Below are 20068 nucleotides of genomic sequence, written 5' to 3'. Positions count from 1 at the left end.
TGGGGAGAAAAAGTTGCCTAGTTAAAAGACCACAGAATGAGATACAGGTTCAAATCTTTGTTCAACTATCCAGCTTCAACACCTAGACAGATCTCTGCAACCTGGCCACATTTTAACACTTTGCCCACTGGCTCAATTATGTATACCAGAAATCAAGTTCTATGCATTGTAATATTCCAAGGATGTGGAAATCAACCTAATTACTTAGTATTCATAGTAGTATGACTTCATCAAATGTTACTTAGAAACTTAAGACTACCGGCTGTAGTCTTTCAAGACTAGGCACTGACTCACAAAAAGGTTTCTACTTGGAGCCAGTGTTGTGGCACGGCTGGCTCAATCAATGCCTGAAACATCAGCATTCCACATGGGCTCCAGTTTGAGTTCCAGCTACACCACTTTCAATCTACTTCCCTGTTAGTGGCCTAGGAAAGCAGCAGCAGATGCCCAAGTGTTTGGGCCCCTGCCACCCATGTGGGAGACCTGGAAGAAGCTCCAGGTTTTAGCCTGGCCCAGCCCAGGTCGTTGAGGCCATCTGAAGTGAATAGTTGGATGGAAGAGCTCTGTTTCTTCAAATAAATAAATCTAAAAAGAAATGGTTGTCTACCATGCATGAGCATTATTTGGGAGGGTTCTTTAATGTAAGCAATGGCTTGATTCATTAGGACTGTGGTGGGACCTGAAAACTCCTATTTAAGTAATTTTCCAAATGATGCTGATACATTGGTCTTAGTCACACTTTGAGAACCAACATAATTCTTCACAGACCAGTTTAAGAAGTTCAAATTCAAGCTTACAGAGTTTTAAGTGTGGACTTCATTTGTTAGCTGGAATTACTGAGTAAGACCAAAGTGTCTTTAAACACAGACTTTAATGGTAACAATTCCTTTAAGCTCAATTAACTTTAGTTATTACAAGTCTTAGGCAGATGTCACTATTAGACAATATTTAGTGACTTGCACTGGGTTCCTCATAAAATAGACAAATTCACTTTAAAGTGTAATCAACAATCATTTAACAGTTTTGTTAGGTCAACACAAAACATGGCTGAGTCATCCCCCCACCCCAAAATCACTAACACAGCATGATCAGTATCTTATACTTCAACTAAGCCATTTAAAAAAAAAAAAAAAAAGTGAGTGTTTCACTACCCCTGAGACCACTAGTTAACTGTGGTTCATACTTTAAAATGTGAGTACACCCACACAAGAAAGCAAACTAGTCAGTTTAAAGTAAAATCTGATTATCACATTGCAAACTTGCCCAGGAAAAGTCACTTGAAATGTAAATTTGCTATTAACAGGCCAACTGGACTCTAATTCTTATAGGTTAAAAGAAATTTAAGTTTTATGCATTGAGATTAGGAAATACATAGGAACAGTCAAAATCATTTCTTAATCTGTTAAAAATCCACTTTAGTCCTACACATGGCACTAATGTTAAATTACTAGTTGAGCAAAGAGGGTAAATTCATGGAATCTTTTGCAGATTTCACTGTATATGATCTGAAGTCCAGTGTCCATACATTCAAAAAATGTTGGTTTTCCAGGTCCTTTAAATTACTGTTCTCTTAAACCTGGAGAAGCCTTTATGGCTTATTCCCTAAGAAATAACGAATGAAATGTTGTATAAGCATCATGTCAAAGAAACAGAACTGGACATACCTACTAGTTATGACAATCAATGGTTTAAGGAAGTCAACTCCATATACCTAAGGAGTCTAAGGCTATATAAAGGTCAGTTTTTGAAAGCCAATTAGGGATATACTATATTCTATAAAAGTGGTTTTTTTTTTTTTCGTGTTTGGCTTTCAAGAAATGATTTGCCTACTAATGCTGTTATTTTGAGAATATAGGAGTGTCAAAAGTAATTATTGTGAAAATGGAGCCAAAGAGCAGTTCTTACCTTGCAGAGCAGTATGTTACTAATTCTCACTCACAATTAAATCCAGAGTTTTAACAATACAACATCTACCTTGATAGGAGCCATTCTCTTAAGCAAAAGATAAAATGAAAAAAACTCACTCATTGGAAAAATTATATAGTTGGATTGACTTTTCCCAATGAAATGCTTATGCTTATTACAGAATTAATGAAGCTAGAACATTTTCAGAAGGCATGCATTTCAGTTCCAGTTTAGACAACCATTAAGTCAATAAATCATGTTCAAACTATGTATTAAGATGTTTATAAAAATTAAGCTTTAACACTTATTTCTAGCTTTCCACATCTGTGTGGAGACTAGAAATAAGATTGCACGTAAGTGTAAGCAGTGCAAAACTGTAGAAATGGAGAAGTCACATGTGCAAGAAATTGAATACAAGATTTTAAGAAATTGCAATGATAAATCAAAGTAACTAGGAAAAAAGTAAACTACAGTGTCAGAATCAGGAGAGTGAAGATGGTAATGCCCTTGTTACTGCAGAAGTTAGTGGCACAGATAGCACTTGTCAAACAGAAAAATAATCCAATAGCATCGACTTTTATTCATTCATGTTAAGTCACCTGAAATGATCTGTTTTAAATGCTCATTAATGTAAATGGCTGAACAAATCCATTTCAATGGATACTCAATATCCCACATAGTTAAGTCACTTCAACACAGCCTCATGACAACTCCCACACCAAAACAGTACTTTATTTTGTAAATTTTGACCCATTATTACTCCCAAGTTATGTTTTTATCAGCTGTCAAGTGTACAAGGTGAAGATAAGTTTTAGTTAGATGGGGCTACACCTGGAAAATAAATTTCTTAAAACTCCATATACACGCTTCAAAACTGCTGGGTCCCAAGTCCATCTATGAACTCCAGGGCTGCCAGTATCACGGTGCAGCATATTAAAGCTACACTATCTGAATAGCTTATTAATTCTGCATAAATCAGGTCAAGCAATGTGTCAACCTGTAACAGACTGTGCACTCTAACTGAACATGGCAAAATATTCATTCTTTTGAACTTTACATCATCATTTGATGTCAAACAATGAAGCAAATCCCAACAGTATATACAAAAAACAGCTTTGCATTTACAAAAGATTGTTTCCCATACTGATTAATCCAGGCAGCTAACTCATTGGTTTATGCAACTTTATTGAAGAAAAATAAATCAATTACTAGCAGAGCTATTAGTTGATCACTCATCCATTGACAACTTGCATCATTTATTCAGTGCTATATTAAACAGTGTATTGGAAGATAGATTAACTAATAGCTCCAAGCCTCCTAACAATTTAAATGAAAATTACAAAATGTTTGAGACCCTATTTTGGAATACAAAGGGTGTTTGACTTCCAATTTCCATTCTCTGTAGAACAAGAACAGGTCATTCCTTTATTGACATGCATAAAATACATCACATTTTCTGTTCTGCTGATGCTATAAATTCAATACCAATTCTCCAGCCACATCAGTTATGAGCATAAAGTATATCATGTAACCTCAAATCTCTAACAGTGGAAGGCTTAAACAAGAATGGATGCTGCTAGAATAATGCTGCTTCCTTTGATGTGACAACTGAGCATCCATCTCCCTCCCTCTCAGATGATTTCTTCAGCATGTTAGAGCAGTGAGGAATGGTTTTAGTCTCATAACCAAGTTAGAGTGAAGACATTGGCCACATAATACACATGCTCCATTTTTTAAAAAAATTCTGAATCTTGGGCAACTGTTCTCTTGTAACTACTTTACAGTTTCTAAAAGCAGTTATTGTCCAAAGCTGGAAGAACTTAAGTCTTCTCAGATGAGCATGTGAATGAATGGAGGGAGGTAAACAAAAAATAAAATTAAAAAAGATGAGGTCTGATAGGGGAGCAGCCGGATAAGAAAATCAAAAAAGGAACAGTAATTTAAAGTTTATTCCAGCTATAATGCAGGTTATTCTGACTTTAAGGTAGCATCACATGGCATACTTCTGAGTCCATTCCCGAGATATTCTGTTGTACCTGTAAATAAAGATGATATTTTAAAAAGAATAAAGTGGAAAAAATTATATTTTAAAAAGGAAAACTTATCTTCAGACTCGTTATAAAGTCACCTCTAAAGGCCTTAATTAGAATAGAAGCCAACAAGGGAGACATAGCTTTGGTACTCAAGGCAGTGTGGGCAATGAGAACCTTATGCTTTGAAAGCAGTATTACTTTAACAAACTTAAAATGGCGCTGAGATTGGGAGGTTAACAAAAATCAAAGACCTTTTCTCTATTAGAAACTCATCAACAGAAATGCATTCTGACAAACTTCTAACACCAAGAAAAATATTTTCCAGTTCATCACAGTAATATACAGAGGGACATACATATTCTCTACATCAAGAATTTCCATGAAAGCCAGAACCAAGTGTTTCCTACAAAATTTTACCTGACTCCTAGACTTTGAGAAGTTCCTTGGCTCTGGCTGTTACCAGAAGAGAAAATGCCTTTGAGACTTGGAGAGGGGCAAAAGAGTAAAATATTGTAATTTTCAAGAGGGGGTGGTTTCATTGGTTGTGTTAATCATAACCACATGTGTGGTGACTGGTGCTACTAAGCCCTACTGCCACTCACTGAATGGAAATTTCTAGAAGTACAATCACATCATCTTTGTTTAGTAAGATCCACAGGTAGTTCACACATGAGCAAGGTTATGATTGAGAAATATTTCAAATATTGTCAAATACTATTGAGTTTTCCCTAAACATTCATGCCATAGACTACTTACCCCAAGAAAGACAGTGATAACCTTAAGAAATAAATACACATCAAAGGGCATAGGATATCTTTTAGATTTATAGTTTAAAATTTCAAAGTATTAACAAGCTTCATTTCAAAAATTAAATATGACTCAACTGTTTTTCTAAGCTTTAACACATAAAAGTTCTGTCTACTAGTTCACGATTATGCCATTTTTAAAAGATAGCCCCTCAAGAAGTCACCACTTTGAAACAAAAGGCTTCACTTAGCAAACAGGGTGCCACAAAATATAGCTGACACTGAGGCATGCTTGTCAGTAATGAACATTTAGTTTAGATGCTTAGGCTTTAAAGTGTTTTTCCCTTTCTATACTATCTCCTGGCAAAATTTGAACTGAATTGCCACATTCCGCATAGTATTGGTACAAGGACTCAAGTTAAAATCTAAACACTGTGGTAGTTTAATATAAAGATACTAAAATTTCCACTTCTTAACAAGGGCTATATAACTGCTTTGCCATGCAACAATACTTTTAAGCAATAATGACTACTGGATATACTTTCAAGTTAAACCGAGATCAAGCAGTTAAATGTACAGTTACCAGAAAACTGCCACATCTGTTACCTTTTGTTAGTTAATACAGTGCCTTAAAGCATGCAGCACTCAAGTGCTGGCAGTACCATGAATAAATGGACCACAGTGCAGATCCTCTTACCCTACAACATAGCGTATTTCTCTGTCCACTCTCTTGCTAACCTATTGTACCTAATTGAACAAGTACACTTAGCATTAATTATAACATACGTAAGTTATAACGGTGAAGTCGAACAATAATCAAGTATCTGAGAAATTTAGACCTCAATGTTTATAACAGCATTTTTTTTTGGAAAAATACAACTGAGAAGACTTTCTGCCCAAACTTGAAAATAAAGTGACAAAGTAACACATCAAAACAAAAAGGTTTTAAAGGGCCTATTCACTGTCACACACACTTAAATCTAGTAACTTTTTATACAACCATTTTATTAACTACCTTTCTGTACTTTTTAGTTATTATCAAATAAAAGCATCAAGTCTTCTTGGCACTGCCACAAGTTACAGAATGTAAGCCCAACTCATTAAGTAATACCACATTATTTCCTTAAAGTATTAAAACCAGTATCTCCTCAAACAATTACACACTTACTTATCTCTGTCTGTTTTATAGATCCGTGCAATCTCTGGCACTAGGGGGTCATCTGGGTTTGGATCACATAGCAGTGAACAAATGGATAAAAGAACTGCAAGTAAACACAGAGCTCGTTATTCAGCATCAAAAGTTTGGATGATGTGACAACAGTATTTTAACACACAGGCATTACAAACCTCAACCGTCAAAAGTTAATCTCAATGAGATATAGTTTAATAGAGTCAGGTAAAAGTAAATCTAAAAAGTAGAGCTTTGTTGGCATCAAATTCAATACCAACTAAACTTGAAAACACCACCCAACTCAGGAGTTTCTAAGGTACTCAAATGTCATTAACTTCTTATTTTTTCAAGAGCCTAACTGGATTAGAATTTAAGTAGCTTTTGGGCATTTTGACAGTAGGGACAAACAACTTTACTAAGAACAAGGAAGTAACACACATGCCATGTTATTCTTAAAATCCATTCATTTCTCCAACCCTTAGTTTTATGAGAAAACTCCCAACCATTCCACTAAATGTTATGTCTCCTTGAATCTACTTGAAGATATTATTCTCAAGAGTACTGGTGAAACGAAAACAATGTTAAGACAGAAAACGATAGCATGAAAAAGTTACATGAATGAAGTATGAGGGGTCTTCAAAAAGTTCGTGGAAAGTAAGCATTCATGTACTACATACATGAATAATGTCTGGTGCCAAAATAAGCTTATCTTTAAAATCCCGTAAGTACTATCATATACTGGTTGACATCAAATACAATTTCAAACCATACGCCCAGGTTGGTAGGCCAAGATGCTACAGATATAAAATTACAAGATAAAAGAGACTTGGCTACACAGTAATTGAGGAAAATGTAGTGAGTTTTAGTTCTGACTGAGTTTACTAAGTTAAGCAAAAAATGACTGCTGAGAAACAAGTCATGAATGGGTATTTGGTGTAGAGAGGTAAGATGTCAGCTGGGGCATCCAGAACCTGAATCGAAGTGCCTGGGTGCCAGCAAGGCTCTACTTCAGATTCCACCTTTTTGCAAATGCATACTCCAGGAAGCAGCAGATGATGGCCCAGGTTGCTTGGTCTCTACATGGAGACCCACATTAAGCTCCAGCCCTGGCCACTGTAGAATGATCCTAGAGATGAGAACTATTTGCTTCTCCACACTAAACACATTAAAAAATCATTTTTTTTTTAAAACTTAAATTACTGCAATCTCCTCCTATATTTACAGGTTTTCATTGTTAGTGTATGCTGGCAACAATAAAATCTTTAGATTTAGGTATGAAGGCAAGATTAAAATTTGAAAAATTCTAAGTAACCCCGCTAGGAGATTCAAATATAGTACATAAGCACATGAAAGCTTCTATATGATGTCCTGTTTTACTGCGCACTTTTTAAACTACTTTTAGTAAAACATTACCTATTCCAAAAGTTTTGGAAATGCCCCATGTCAGGAAAACTTTCTTCCCATCAGTTTTTTGTGTGGGTGGTTTTACTTGAGGCAAAAACAAGAAGGAAACCACCAGAATCATTCAAAACAAGACAAAGAGACAGCAAATCTGTCACCATCTAAGATTCTGAGATATTCATGTTACTAAGTAAGCTACTATGGTTACATAAACATCAACTAAAGATAGGTTTAAATAACAGAAAGCAAGTAAGATTTTCCTACAGTGAAAATGTTAAGATTTAAAAGCTCTATTGACTACAATATACCATATTTGCTAAAAAGGCGAGTATGCAATAAGTGGTTTGCAACTGAAATACAAAAAAACAAATAAACTATTAAGTGTTAAAGTTAACTCATTATGCAAAGAATGCCTCCCACCTCAACCTAAATTTTCTTTCCATAAAAGTCTCAGTAATCAAATATGCCAAGAGTAACCCTGATATAAATAAATTAAAACTTGTATTGGGTCGGCGCTGCCACTCCGGGTTCTAGTCCCGGTTGGGGCACCGGATTTTGTCCCAGTTGCTCCTCTTCCAGTCCAGCTCTCTGCTGTGGCCTGGGAAGGCAGTGGAGGATGGCCCAAGTGCTTGGGCCCTGCACCCACATGGGAGACCAGGAGGAAGCACCTGCTCCTGGCTTCAGATTGGCTCAGTGTGCCAGCCGTGGCGGCCATTTGGGGGATGAGCCAACGGAAAAGGAAGACCTTTCTCTAACTCTGCCTGACCAAAAAAACCTTGTATTAATTTGGGAGGGAAAGATCTTCCATATACTGGTTCACTCCCTAAATGCTCCCAACAGCTGGGGCTAGGCAAGGCAAAAGGCAGGAGCATGAACTCAACCAGTTGACTTAGCAGAAAGCTGTTATTCAAAGTAGGGGCTATTACACACACTGGGGAGCAGCAGGTGATACTCAACCCAATTCTTCCACAACGGGTGGCAAGGACCCAAGAACTATTCCCTTTGACATCTTAATCACTTTGTCAAACTCACCTGATACAAAGAACGTCCTTCTTATTCCTTTCCCCACCTCTTAACAAAAAGTGGAACTCAAAATACTGAGTAGATTCAAGGATGAAATTCTTTTAACTATTAGAAAATCAGAGCATCCCAAGAAAGATTTGCTGTAAGTATTTTACCTTTAGAAATAGTTAAAGCAGGAGACCACTGTGATCTTAGAATATCGAGACAAATGCTGCCATTACTGTTAATATTTGGATGATAAATTCTTGTTGTAAATGCAACCTAAAATAAATTTTAAAATCTTTAAGTATTTGATCCAAATAAAAACAAGCATCCTAAACTTAAGTAGAAAACTATGAAATATTAATTAAGGTCACACAAAAAAATTCATATCACTAAAATCTAGTCTATACATATGGAAGAATGAAAAACTGCAACTGATTTGTTTATACATTGTAAGATTCCCCGTAAGGCTATCTGTTTTTAATTAAAAAGGAAAATATAATTTTAGGACAAAAATTTCATTACCAATGATATAATAGCAAGTTCTTTTTAAAACCTTAAGTTCTTTTTATTGATCAAAAATGTTCCACAAACTTGGTGGGAAGTTCTGCATGGCTCAACAATACTGCAAGTATCAAAAAGAGCAGTAAGGAAGGTATTTAATACATCCAAAAAAATAAACTTATGGATATAATCAAATTTACAGACCAGCTCAGTTAGTTATACAGGCACATATTTGACAATGCATTTCCCCTGTATATAGTTGAGTATCGTGTATTTCAGGTGTTGGAAATGTCTGGCCCACCAGCAATAAGACCTGTGAAATCATCTGGCCCTGCCAAGGCACTGCAGAAAAGCTTCGAAATTCAATCTACAGCAGGCTAATTTTTAGGTTGGTAATTCTGTATGGCCCACAAATGATGTTATAAATATAAATATTCAAATAGCCCTTGATGGAAAAAGGTACCTTACACCGATAAGAGACTTCACACTGTATGTTACATAACTCAAGTGTCAATGTTCCCTGTATACCATCTTCCACAGTTATCATAGGTTGAATTTATATTGACTAATCGTATGTACAAACCAATCATCTAAGTGTATTGAGCAATTCCTGTATGTTGTGATAAATTTATAGAGCTATATACACAAAACCACTGAATGACTACCTACCTATACTGCATTGCAGAAATTTTAACCATGTGCAACCACATACCGAAGTTGAGTATCTGATGCCTACTACTTTCAGAGAATAGCAAAAATTATCCAAATCTATATAAAAACATTAAAAAACCCCAAATGTTAGCAAAGCCAAAGACTGACTCAAAATCACTTACACAAATTCTATGAGTTTGTGTATGTTAGCCTCAATTTTATTCATTATAATATAGAAACTAATTTCTAAGAATGCTCTATTTCTCTAATTAAAGCATGTATCCATAATAAAGGTTTTAAGAAATACTTACCTTAGGTGGTTTGAAGGGGTAGTCTGTAGGAAAATGAATTGTCAAAAAGAATACACCGCCTTGATATGGGCTGTCATTCTGACAAAAAAAAAAAAAATTAAAAAAAGGGTTAGCTCTAGAATCAGTGCTTAATATATAAAACATCACCATTTTTAAAGCATTTCTCTAATAAATGAATCAAAACCACCTATTACTTACCCTGAAATGATCTATATTACTTCAAAACTCAGTTCATATTAATGTGAAAGACAATCAAAGCTTACTATTAAGAAATACTAGTTTACTTAAAGTGTTTAGAAAACGTTACTACAAAAATATTCTATATTCTTAAAGAGTGTACTTAACAATGAAGTCTACACACAGAATTATGTATTATACTATAATAGTCTACACAAAGAAAATTAAATAAGAGGAAGGTGAGCGGGATTGGCCTTGTGGCCCATAGCAGCTAAAAGCTGCCACCTGCAACACTAGCATCTCACATCAAATCTCCAGTTCAAGTCCCAGCTGCTGCTTCCAGTCCAGCTCCCCACATTTGATGTGCCTGGGAAAGTAGCCGAAGACAGCCCAAGCGCTTGGAACCCTACCACCCAAGTGGGAGACACAGTTTCAGGCTCCCAGCTTCACTCTTAGCTGCCCTGGCCTAGAGGTGTGGCCACTGCAGCAATCTGAGGAATGAACCAGTGACTGGAAGGCTTTGTCACTCTGCCTTTCAAATAATAAAAATACTTCCTCTAACAGTAAAAGGACTATGCACTTCAACAGGCCACCTAACCTACTGGCAAATCAAATGTCAGGTATTCCAAGTACCACTCATCTACCTTTAAAAGAATAGAAATAAAATAGGCTTTTTAAGAAAATTTAACTTCCAACTGGCTTCGCAAAATTTCTTTTCAAAAACAGAATTCTCCAGTGAGTCAACAGGAACACAAGTTTACAAGATTTGGAAAACAAAGTGGAATATGTTTCTTTTAAAATAGAAAAGACAAAATTTTGGATTTCTATCTGTGGATCAGTACTTGTCTTTGATAGTATGAAGAACTTAATAAATAAATATTAGACAATGTTAGTACAAACATCTGAATTTCAGACTACTTGCCAGGAGTTTCTCAAATTTAACTGTTCCTATTTTATGGTTGAGTAAAATGAGCCAATGTAACTAGTGTACAAATAAATGACAGAAACAAGATTCAAAACAAGACTAAAAAGAGTTGCATAACACTAATCAAAACTGATGATAAAAGATACTGACCTAGTCTAGGACTTTTAGGTTAAAAATTACAAACTGCCTAACTCTGGATTTGGGAAGAACCAATCTGAAGACACATTATAAAATTTATGGTAACTGGAAATTGGTGCTAAGGCTGAGACAGCTAAGCCCCTGCCAGCTAAGCTGGTATTTCATATTGGAGTACAGATTTGAATCCTAGCTGCTACATTTGCGATTCAGCTCCCTGCTATTACACCTGGGAAAGCAGCAAAAGGAGGCACAATTGCTTGGGCCCCTGCCACCCACGTGGGAGACCTAGACTGAGTTCATGGCTTCTGGCTGAGACATGCCCCAGGCCCAAACATCGCGGCCATCTGGAGCATGAACTAACGGACAGAAGATGTTTCTCACATTAGAACAATTACTCTAACTCTTACCACGAAATGTGAGCCAAAGAATTTTTTAAGAGCCCGAAGGACTTCTACTCTGGTACAGACACATGTACAGAAAAATGTTACAGGTATGAAAAATGAGCAAGATACACAACCAGTTCAAAGAAACCTAACTAGTAAACCCAAGAGCTACTATTTAAATCGAGTCCCACACAATTTTATTTGAAAAGCCTTAAGATTGCAAAGCATCATCTGAAAGCTGTAAAAAAAGGCATGAGAGTGAGTAATTTTGTTAAATATGGGTTAAAAATCATGTGGGTATATGAACTGGAAATAAAAGATACTTCATGTATCATGTAATTTTATGTAACTGGATAATATGGTAGATGTCTTCACTGTATACAATTAAAGAGTAATCTCAAACAAGAAAACCTTTAAGCACAATTCCAGAAGATCTGTTTAAACTTTCATTTTGAGTTTTACATCATTAAGTGCTATATCTTTCTGAATAAAGACAATCATTTTTGAGGATATTTAAGCAAAGTCAAATTTCACATCAATTGCATTAAAGAACTTTCCCAAGGTCAGCTTTAACACTACAATTTCACGATAAGGGGCTAGTGCTGGCCCCTGGCACCCACGTGGAGACCTGAAGAGCACTCCTGGCTTCAGACAGGCCCAGCTCCGGCCATTTGGGGAGTGAACCAGTGGATGCAAGGTCTCTCTAACTTTGCCTCTTAAAGAAATAAAAAATTTTTTAAAAGTTTATTTGAAAGGTGGAGTGGCAGAGGGAGAGAGAACGAGATCTTCCATGCACTGGTTCTCTCCCCAAATGGCTACCAATATCCCATCTCTCTTGTCCAGATTAAGTGCAATTCCCAGTCAAAATTGATGTAATAAGCCGGCGCCGTGGCTCACTAGGCTAATCCTCCGCCTAGCGGCGCCGGCACACCGGGTTCTAGTCCCGGTCGGGGCACCGGATTCTGTCCCGGTTGCCCCTCTTCCAGGCCAGCCCTCTGCTGTGGCCAGGGAGTGCAGTGGAGGATGGCCCAGGTGCTTGGGCCCTGCACCCCATGGGAGACCAGGAAAAGCACCTGGCTCCTGGCTCCTGGCATCGGATCAGCACGGTGCGCCGGCCGCAGCGCGCCGGCCGCGGCGGCCATTGGAGGGTGAACCAACGGCAAAGGAAGACCTTTCTCTCTGTCTCTCTCTCTCACTGTCCACTCTGCCTGTCAAAAAAAAAAAAAAAAAAAAAAAAATTGATGTAATAACTCTTTGGGTCAGAGCTGGTCCGATCTGAAGCCAAAAGCATCAACTGGTTCCCCGACGCGGGTGCAGGGGCCCAAGGACTTAAGCCATATTCTATTATTTTCCCAGGCCAGCTATAGCAGAGAGCTGGACTGGAAGTGAAGCAGCTGGGTCTCAAACCAGAGCCCATATGGGATGTCAGCACTGTAGGCGGCGGTTTTACCCGCTACACCACAGTGCCCGTCCCTAAATAAAATCTTTGAAAAAAAAAAAAATTCCACAATAAAAAGAGGAAAATCCTGTAAAACAAGATTTAGAGGTATGACACTAAGACCTATAAAAATGGAGGCTCTAGAATACCAAATTTATTTCAGTAAATTACTCCAAGAGGAGGTGAGGGGAAGGAATACTTTGATTATCAAACTGACCTAAATCTTAGAAATCCAGCAATTATATTAGATCTCTCCTTTAGAAACCTGTACCCTGACTTTTCTCCCATCAGTTCAAGCTTCTCCTCAGTGGCATCAATAAAGTGATGTTATTCCTACAAATTCATTTTCTGTTTCTAACTCCTATTCCATATTTTTATATATTCTGCAAACAACTTTTCCTATAATGTAGTTTTCTGCTCCTAACCACATACACAAATGCCTCTTCAATATTTCTAATCTCTAAATCTTAAGTTGCTGATCTCCTTCATTTCACATTTTCTATCTATAAACAGTTAACCACAATACAAAGTTGTAAACAATAATCCCATACTTGATTCCTCCTCATTTCCTGAAAGAATGTACTTACCAAATTTTAGATGTAATTTAAAAATTTCTTCAATTATTTTCTTCTTTTGGCCAACAGCCACTATTTTAATTCAAGATGTTTCTAGCTTTTGACTTTTATGCCAATAGTTTACTACCAATATTCCTGCCTTCAGTCTTTCCTCCCTTCCAATTCTGTGCCCATCCTAATGGTGCAGTACTCTTCAAGTTGAGGCCCCTATTCAAAATCTACCAAACCTTTTCTAATAAAATTCAAAATCCTAGATACACAAGGGTATTTTGGGATCTGAATCCCATCAATCTAGTTTTCTTCTTCTACTTCTTCAAAACACACGCTTTACTGGACATAAAAATCAAAGTGCTGCTCCCTATCTGGAACATTCTTCCTTATAAGAAGTCCTCCCTTCAGTCCAATCTGCTGGCTGCCCTTTTATGTACCTTTTAATGAACACAATTACCACTTCCCACCACAATCCTAATATGTACTAATATGTTCCTTAAAAAATAAAGAAATAGAAGTTTAATAGAAGTCTTTAAAAGTAATGACATAACACACTTAACGTTGGAAAAAAAACTAACCCTTATGGGGCAAAAAGTAGTATCTATGGACTGAGGATTATTTTATCCATTGTTTTTCAAGTTGACTATGATCATACTGCTAAATACATTAAGATATGGCACTTTTTTCTACAGTTAGGTCGTATATCAGGTGGAAATTGGAGTCGTTCTCCAAATAATGTCAACACATCTCTTTCTGCCAACTCCATTTCCAATTAAAGAAAAATCAGGGAGCTGGCACCGTGTTGCAGTGGGTTCATCCTCTGCCTATGGCGCCGGCATCCCGTATGGGCGCCGTTTCTAGTCCTGGCTGCTCCTCTTCCAATCTAACTTTGTTGTGGCCTGGGAAAGCAGTGGAGGATGGCCCAAATCCTTGGGCCCCTGCACCCACATGGGAGACTCAGAAGAAGCTCCTGGCTCCTGGCTTTGGATCGGCGCAGCTCTGGCCGTTGCAGCCATTTGGGGAATGAACCAATGGAGGGAAGACCTCTCTCTGTCTCTAACTCTGTCAAATAAAATACAATCTTTCTTTTAAAGAAAAGTTAGGCATTAAATACTAGAAACAATAGGTAAGGAAGTTAATTCTTGTTATCAATTTTTTAAAGATTTATCTGTTTAGGCCAGCACCACGGCTCACTAGGCTAATCCTCCCCCTGCTGCGCTGGCACCCTGGGTTCTAGTCCCGGTTGCTCCTCTTCCAGGCCAGCTCTCTGCTGTGGCCCAGGAAGGCAGTGGAGGATGGCCCAAGTGGATGCTTGGGCCCTGCACCCGCATGGGAGACCAGGAGGAAGCACCTGGCTCCTGATCGGCGTAGTGAGCCGGCCACAGCAGCCATTTGGGGGGTGAACCAACGGAGGGAAGACCTTTCCCTCTGTCTCTAACTCTGCCTGTCCAAAAAAAAATATAAATAAATAAAAATAAAAATAAAAATAATCTATTTGAAAGGCAGATTTACAGAGACACAGGGAGAGTTAGTACATCAATTCTGACTGGGAATTGCACTTAATGTGGTCAAGAGAGAGAGAACCCCAAATTTCAACAATTACTTGATGAGTAATTCTGTCAATCCTTTCAAAGATGTTATATTATTTGTGCTTCCATCTTACGTTCAAAAATCAATAAGCAAGCACGAACTATTAAAAGTATTCCTGACACATAACTTTTATTGAGCATTTCCTGACTGCAACTCATGAAAGTTTGATACTCTTTTCAAACTGAAATGCTATATTTAGAAAATCAAATTTTTATTCTGCCATCACTTTAACAGACTTAAGTAGCCCAAAGCAAAAGTGATTGTCATCATTCCTTTCTTCCACCCAATCTGTAGTTTATGGGTTGTTATACTCCCAGTGCCCCAGTTGTATTTTGTCACAACTGCACATCATAGAACTAAACTCACAAAACTATTATTTATCTTACACTATATTGTGATATCTTACCACAAACATGCATTCAGAAGCATAAAGAACGCAAGCCATTTCATTGATGCACTCTATAGTAAGCACATAGTTAACCATTTAAAGCTATCAGCTTAATGTATGTGCTTATTTAGGTGACAAAATTTATTTGTGGGACATTTTTCTAACTTTTGATTATTTCCTGAAATTATCCAACCTGTGAGAATTAACTCTTGTAGCCAAACACATTAAGAGACTACTACTACCAAGGCAAAACTTTGCAGCTGTGGTATATACATTTTTTGCTTTTGTTAATCAGAATATTCAGACAGTTCTGGAAAAAAAACAAGCATTTATTTTGAAAACGAACCCTAGTTATTAATACATGTAAAAAGGCTGCTGTGAAGACTTACCTTTTGGAAGAGTTCAAGATACCACACCAGTTTCTATTTGAAAGATCTGTATACTGTCCAATTAGGAAGCTGTGATTATTGTGATTACTAACTTTTCTGCACTTTCTTAGTTTTGGCAAGTTTTAAAATGAGGCAATCCCAAAATGCTCTAAATCAAAGGTAAGTTTTATTTGGTATAGCTCTGAAAATTGGCCTTTAACAATGCAAACACTCACAGAATCTAGGTGAATAAGACAAAGAGGACCCAGCAGGAACTGTGGCAGAAACATACATAGTCCCATCTAAAATGATGAGTAAGGACCAGGTGTTTCTCCTATTGTTTAAAACATTCATGTCCTACTTCATCATGCATGGTTCAATTCCTGGCTTCAGCTCCAGTTTCCTACCACAATAGTATCTGTGCCTTGTCATAATTTGTTTTCATTTAATTCATACTTCCTTCTTTAGGTTGCAACATTTTCCAATTACTTGAACTCAAGAACTCCTGTCCCATTTTCCCATAAATTTCTTTTATGAAGCATTTGAGTCACGTATTACTTAATTCCCATCATTACTTTAGTTTCTAACAATTGTTTTGATTATCTGTCTCCCTTAGTAATTGTAATTTCCCTAAAGTTTGATAAGGATCATTTCTATTATGTCCATTTGTATCCTTTTTACTTGACACAGCAAGTATTCACATGAGGTAGAAATATTAAAATTTTCAGTAAGATACACATGTTGTTACTTAGAATAAAAAACCTAAAGTGTCTTCCAATTTTAAAATAAATTTTAAAGAACATTTAAGTATTTGTGCAAGATAGTCTTACCCCAGGATGTTTTTAAGTGTGCTCTAATTCTCTGAAATTCTTAGATGGTATCGATAATTCTCAACATTCAATTATCCAGCACATTGTTTCTCATCTACCCAGAATAGAAACAAATTTTGCTATATTCAAAATATCACTGTCTGCCTGAAGTATTAATTTTGTATAGAACTAAAGATTTATTAAGAATAGATTACAAAATACAATTAGCTAGACTGTTCACAAGTACAGAAAGGTGGTACGACTTTAGAGTAACACAGCTCATGGTAGAATCAGAGCCAGTACATTAATATTCTACATCACTATAAAAGGAAAACTGCATTGAGACTAATAGATACCTGGTAATTCCAGAGAGATGCTATACTCTAGAAACCTTATCAGAGAGGATAACACATAAGGTACATGTAAGCAAGTAACTAATTCATTACACTATTTTTTCTAAAGCAGTAAAATTAAGGCATATCCAAAACAAAATTACCACCTAAAAAAATAAACCTAAAGACTAAGTAAAACACCACAAACAGATCAATGCACAGTCTTCAACCAAAACCAAGATTTAAAAATTTTTAATACTTACAGGTCCCATAATTGTGGCTTGCCAGTGAAACACTAAAGAGGGAAAAAAATGTAACTTATTATCTAAAAATACAGTAGCTTTAAAAAAAATCAGCTATAAACATCAACCTGAAAGTTACTTACTATCATCCCCAACTGGACCTGCAGAACATTGTGCTGGAGGGTCACGGGCCAAATCACTAAGTTCCTACACAGAGAAAGAAAATGTTGGGTCACATAACCTAAAAATTTAAAAAACCTAAGAAGTCAATTGCTTCTAGTTATTTTAATTCCATTTCTTTTAGGGACATGCAATCCTAAAAATCACATAAACATATTTCATTAGGGGAAAGGAAACATTAAGTAACCCAACTCTAGTTCCTGGAACTTCATAGGCATATTTGTTTAATGGACACATGCTGAGGCAATTACTTTGGCTAGGGCTCATTAAAGTTTACATATAGCAGTATCAATGTTTTTATTACATGAACAAAAGCTGATCACCTAATAAATCAAAAGAGTGAGATGTTCTCAGTTTAAGAACTTATAGCACAGCTAACATTCATGAAATTTGCCAAAATTCCAGACCATTTCAGAGACCCTTTTGTCGTTCTTAAATCCTTTACTTTCTTCTTGAACAATTATTCAAAAGTGGGGAGGGGGAGTCACTAACTCCAGTTTATACTTGAAAACTTTCAGACCTAAGTACTTTTTTGTATTTAATCTCCTTATTCAACTCAATGTCTTTTACTGAACATCCATTTTTACTACTGAAATTCCACCTAGGGAACCACTTCTAGGTAGAGCAATTTGCTCTTCACAAAGCTACAATTCTTAAATTTCATGAGAACTTTCCAGTATCTATAAGTACTTAATTCTGCCATGAGTTATGCATAACAAATATGGGAAGTCTGATATGAAGTAATTTTTAAAATATCTAATATTAAGCATAACTCCATCTTACGACAGAACCAATGTATGATCAACAAAACTAAAAAGATAAACTGAACCAATGTTACTTTGACACAGCCTTGAACATTCTCAAGTTTCTCATAAGTTAACTTACAGTGTAAGAAAGAGCTGCTCCTTTAAAAAAAAAATCAAATACACAAATACACCTGAGGCTGGGGATGGTTTTAACCACTTTATCCCTCTTCTAATCTACACATGGAAATACTGATAAAAGCAATGCCTGTAAACAAAACAGAAAAAAACTGCTGAATGCAGTCACATGCAAAAGACAAAGTTCTAGAAAGCAGAAGAATGAAAGCCTAAATTTAAAAAGATACAATAGGGGCCAGTGCTGTGGCATAGGGAGTAAAGCTGCCGTCTGCCGTACCAGCATCCCATATGGGAGCTGGTTTGAATCCCAGCTGCTCCACTTCCAATCCAAATCTCTGCTATGGCCTGGGAAAGCAGAAGTCCTTGGGCACCTGCATCCCCAAGGGAGACCCGGAGGAGGCTCTTGGCTTTGGATTGGCACAGCTCCAGCCATTGCAGCCATCTGGGGAGTGAACCAGTGGACAGAAGACCTCTCTCCATGTAATTCTTTCAAATAAATCAATCTTTGGCCGGCACCGCAGCTCACTAGGCTAATCCTCCGCCTTGTGGCGCCGGCACACTGGGTTCTAGTCCCGGTCAGGGCGCTGGATTCTGTCCCGGCTGCCCCTCTTCCAGGCCAGCTCTCTGCTGTGGCCCGGGAGTGCAGTGGAGGATGGCCCAGGTGCTTGGGCCCTGCACCCCATGGGAGACCAGGAAAAGCACCTGGCTCCTGTTAAAAAAAGAAAAAAAAAAAAAAAAAACCCATCAAATAAATCAATCTTTAAAAAAATATACTAAATAATCTATCCAATGGCAACAATGTAATGCAATTATCAATGTATCCGTAAGGTGTGACTCTGAAAGTTATTTCTTTTCATCTTGTCTACTGTAACAATTTATTCTCTACTACAAACACAGGAATTCGATTAAATGAGAATTTCCAGACATGAATTCTTTGATTTTCAGTACAATTAGGATATAAAATGCAGAATATTCACTACAAACCCCCCACCCTACACCCAGGGTTCAGAAAAGGGGAATAGAAATTCTCAATTTAAATTCCAGAATAATTGCTTTGAGTATGTAGGACCTTGTGGCATTAGAAGAAGTAAACTGTATGACCACCACAGTAGAGTAACAAAATATATCCAGCATACACACACACACACACCCCATTTTACTGTTATGACCTGAAACATTTGTACATGCAGTCATAGACATAGAAATTCCAACAGTATCATAATGTTTTCATGCACTACATAGACTTAAAAACAACTTTTTTCTAATTCTTCTTAATAAATCTGCTATATTCTTGGGGGCAGTGTTGTGGTGTATTAGATTAAGCTACTGCCTATAATGCCAGCATCACGTGATTGCCAGTTCAGGTCCCAGGTGCTCCACTTCTGATCCAGCCCCCAGCTAATGCACCTGAGAAAGCAGTAGTAGGCTAAGCAGTTGGACTCCTACCACCCACATGGGAGACCTGGTTGGAGTTTCTGGCTTCCACCTGACCCAGCCCTGGCTGTTCCAGCCATTTGGGGAGTGTATCAGAATGGAAGATCTCTCTCTCTCCTGCTGTCATGCTTTAAAGTATATCTTGAAAAAAATTCCTTTAAAAGAAGCAATTTCTGAAGCATAAACATTCTTTAATTGGTTGCGGTACATACCAAAGAAATGGAGCCTGTCAAAATACTATTCATACACTCAAATATAGTAACTTACAAAATATATGAAAAGCTCATCAGTTAAAAAAAAAAAAAAACCCAGCCAGTAATTATTTTTTGCAGTTATCTGTAATTCAGATATAAAGTTATGGTGATTCAAAAATTACTTCAAAAACAGAAAGATACCATTATAGCAATGATTCATTCAGGGGTTTATAAAGGAAATATTTAAAAAAATTTCAACGGATGTTGAACAAAATGTAACAGACACTTGACCAATT

General features: G+C 37.0%; 1 protein-coding gene across 18 annotated transcripts in view; it reads right to left on the bottom strand.

Annotated features, from left to right (window-relative positions):
* Positions 1 to 2460: 2460 nt before the first annotated feature.
* UBE2D3 (ubiquitin conjugating enzyme E2 D3) overlaps positions 2461 to 20068 on the bottom strand; it is a 35244-nt gene continuing 17636 nt past the window's right edge. For 6 of the 18 annotated variants that reach the window (XM_070047821.2, XM_070047817.2, XM_070047820.2 and 3 more), the window contains 6 exons: positions 17227 to 17290; positions 17105 to 17136; positions 9728 to 9805; positions 8435 to 8540; positions 5853 to 5946; positions 2461 to 3941 (listed from right to left, as the gene is read on the bottom strand). In XM_070047821.2, coding sequence (XP_069903922.1) covers positions 3896 to 3941; positions 5853 to 5946; positions 8435 to 8540; positions 9728 to 9805; positions 17105 to 17136; positions 17227 to 17290 — 420 coding nt within the window. In that variant the 3' untranslated portion in view covers positions 2461 to 3895. Of the gene's footprint in view, positions 3942 to 5381; positions 5432 to 5852; positions 5947 to 8434; positions 8541 to 9727; positions 9806 to 17104; positions 17159 to 17226; positions 17291 to 20068 lie in introns of all 18 variants that reach the window. The other 12 variants (XM_070047814.1, XM_070047816.2, XM_008267549.5 and 9 more) reach the window with 5 other exon arrangements.

Source organism: Oryctolagus cuniculus, chromosome 8 (genome assembly GCF_051225735.1).
Source record: "Oryctolagus cuniculus isolate XC-2025 breed Fujian yellow rabbit chromosome 8, ASM5122573v1, whole genome shotgun sequence".
NCBI classification, from domain to species: Eukaryota; Metazoa; Chordata; class Mammalia; order Lagomorpha; family Leporidae; genus Oryctolagus; species Oryctolagus cuniculus.
This window is presented reverse-complemented; position numbering and strand designations above follow the sequence as displayed.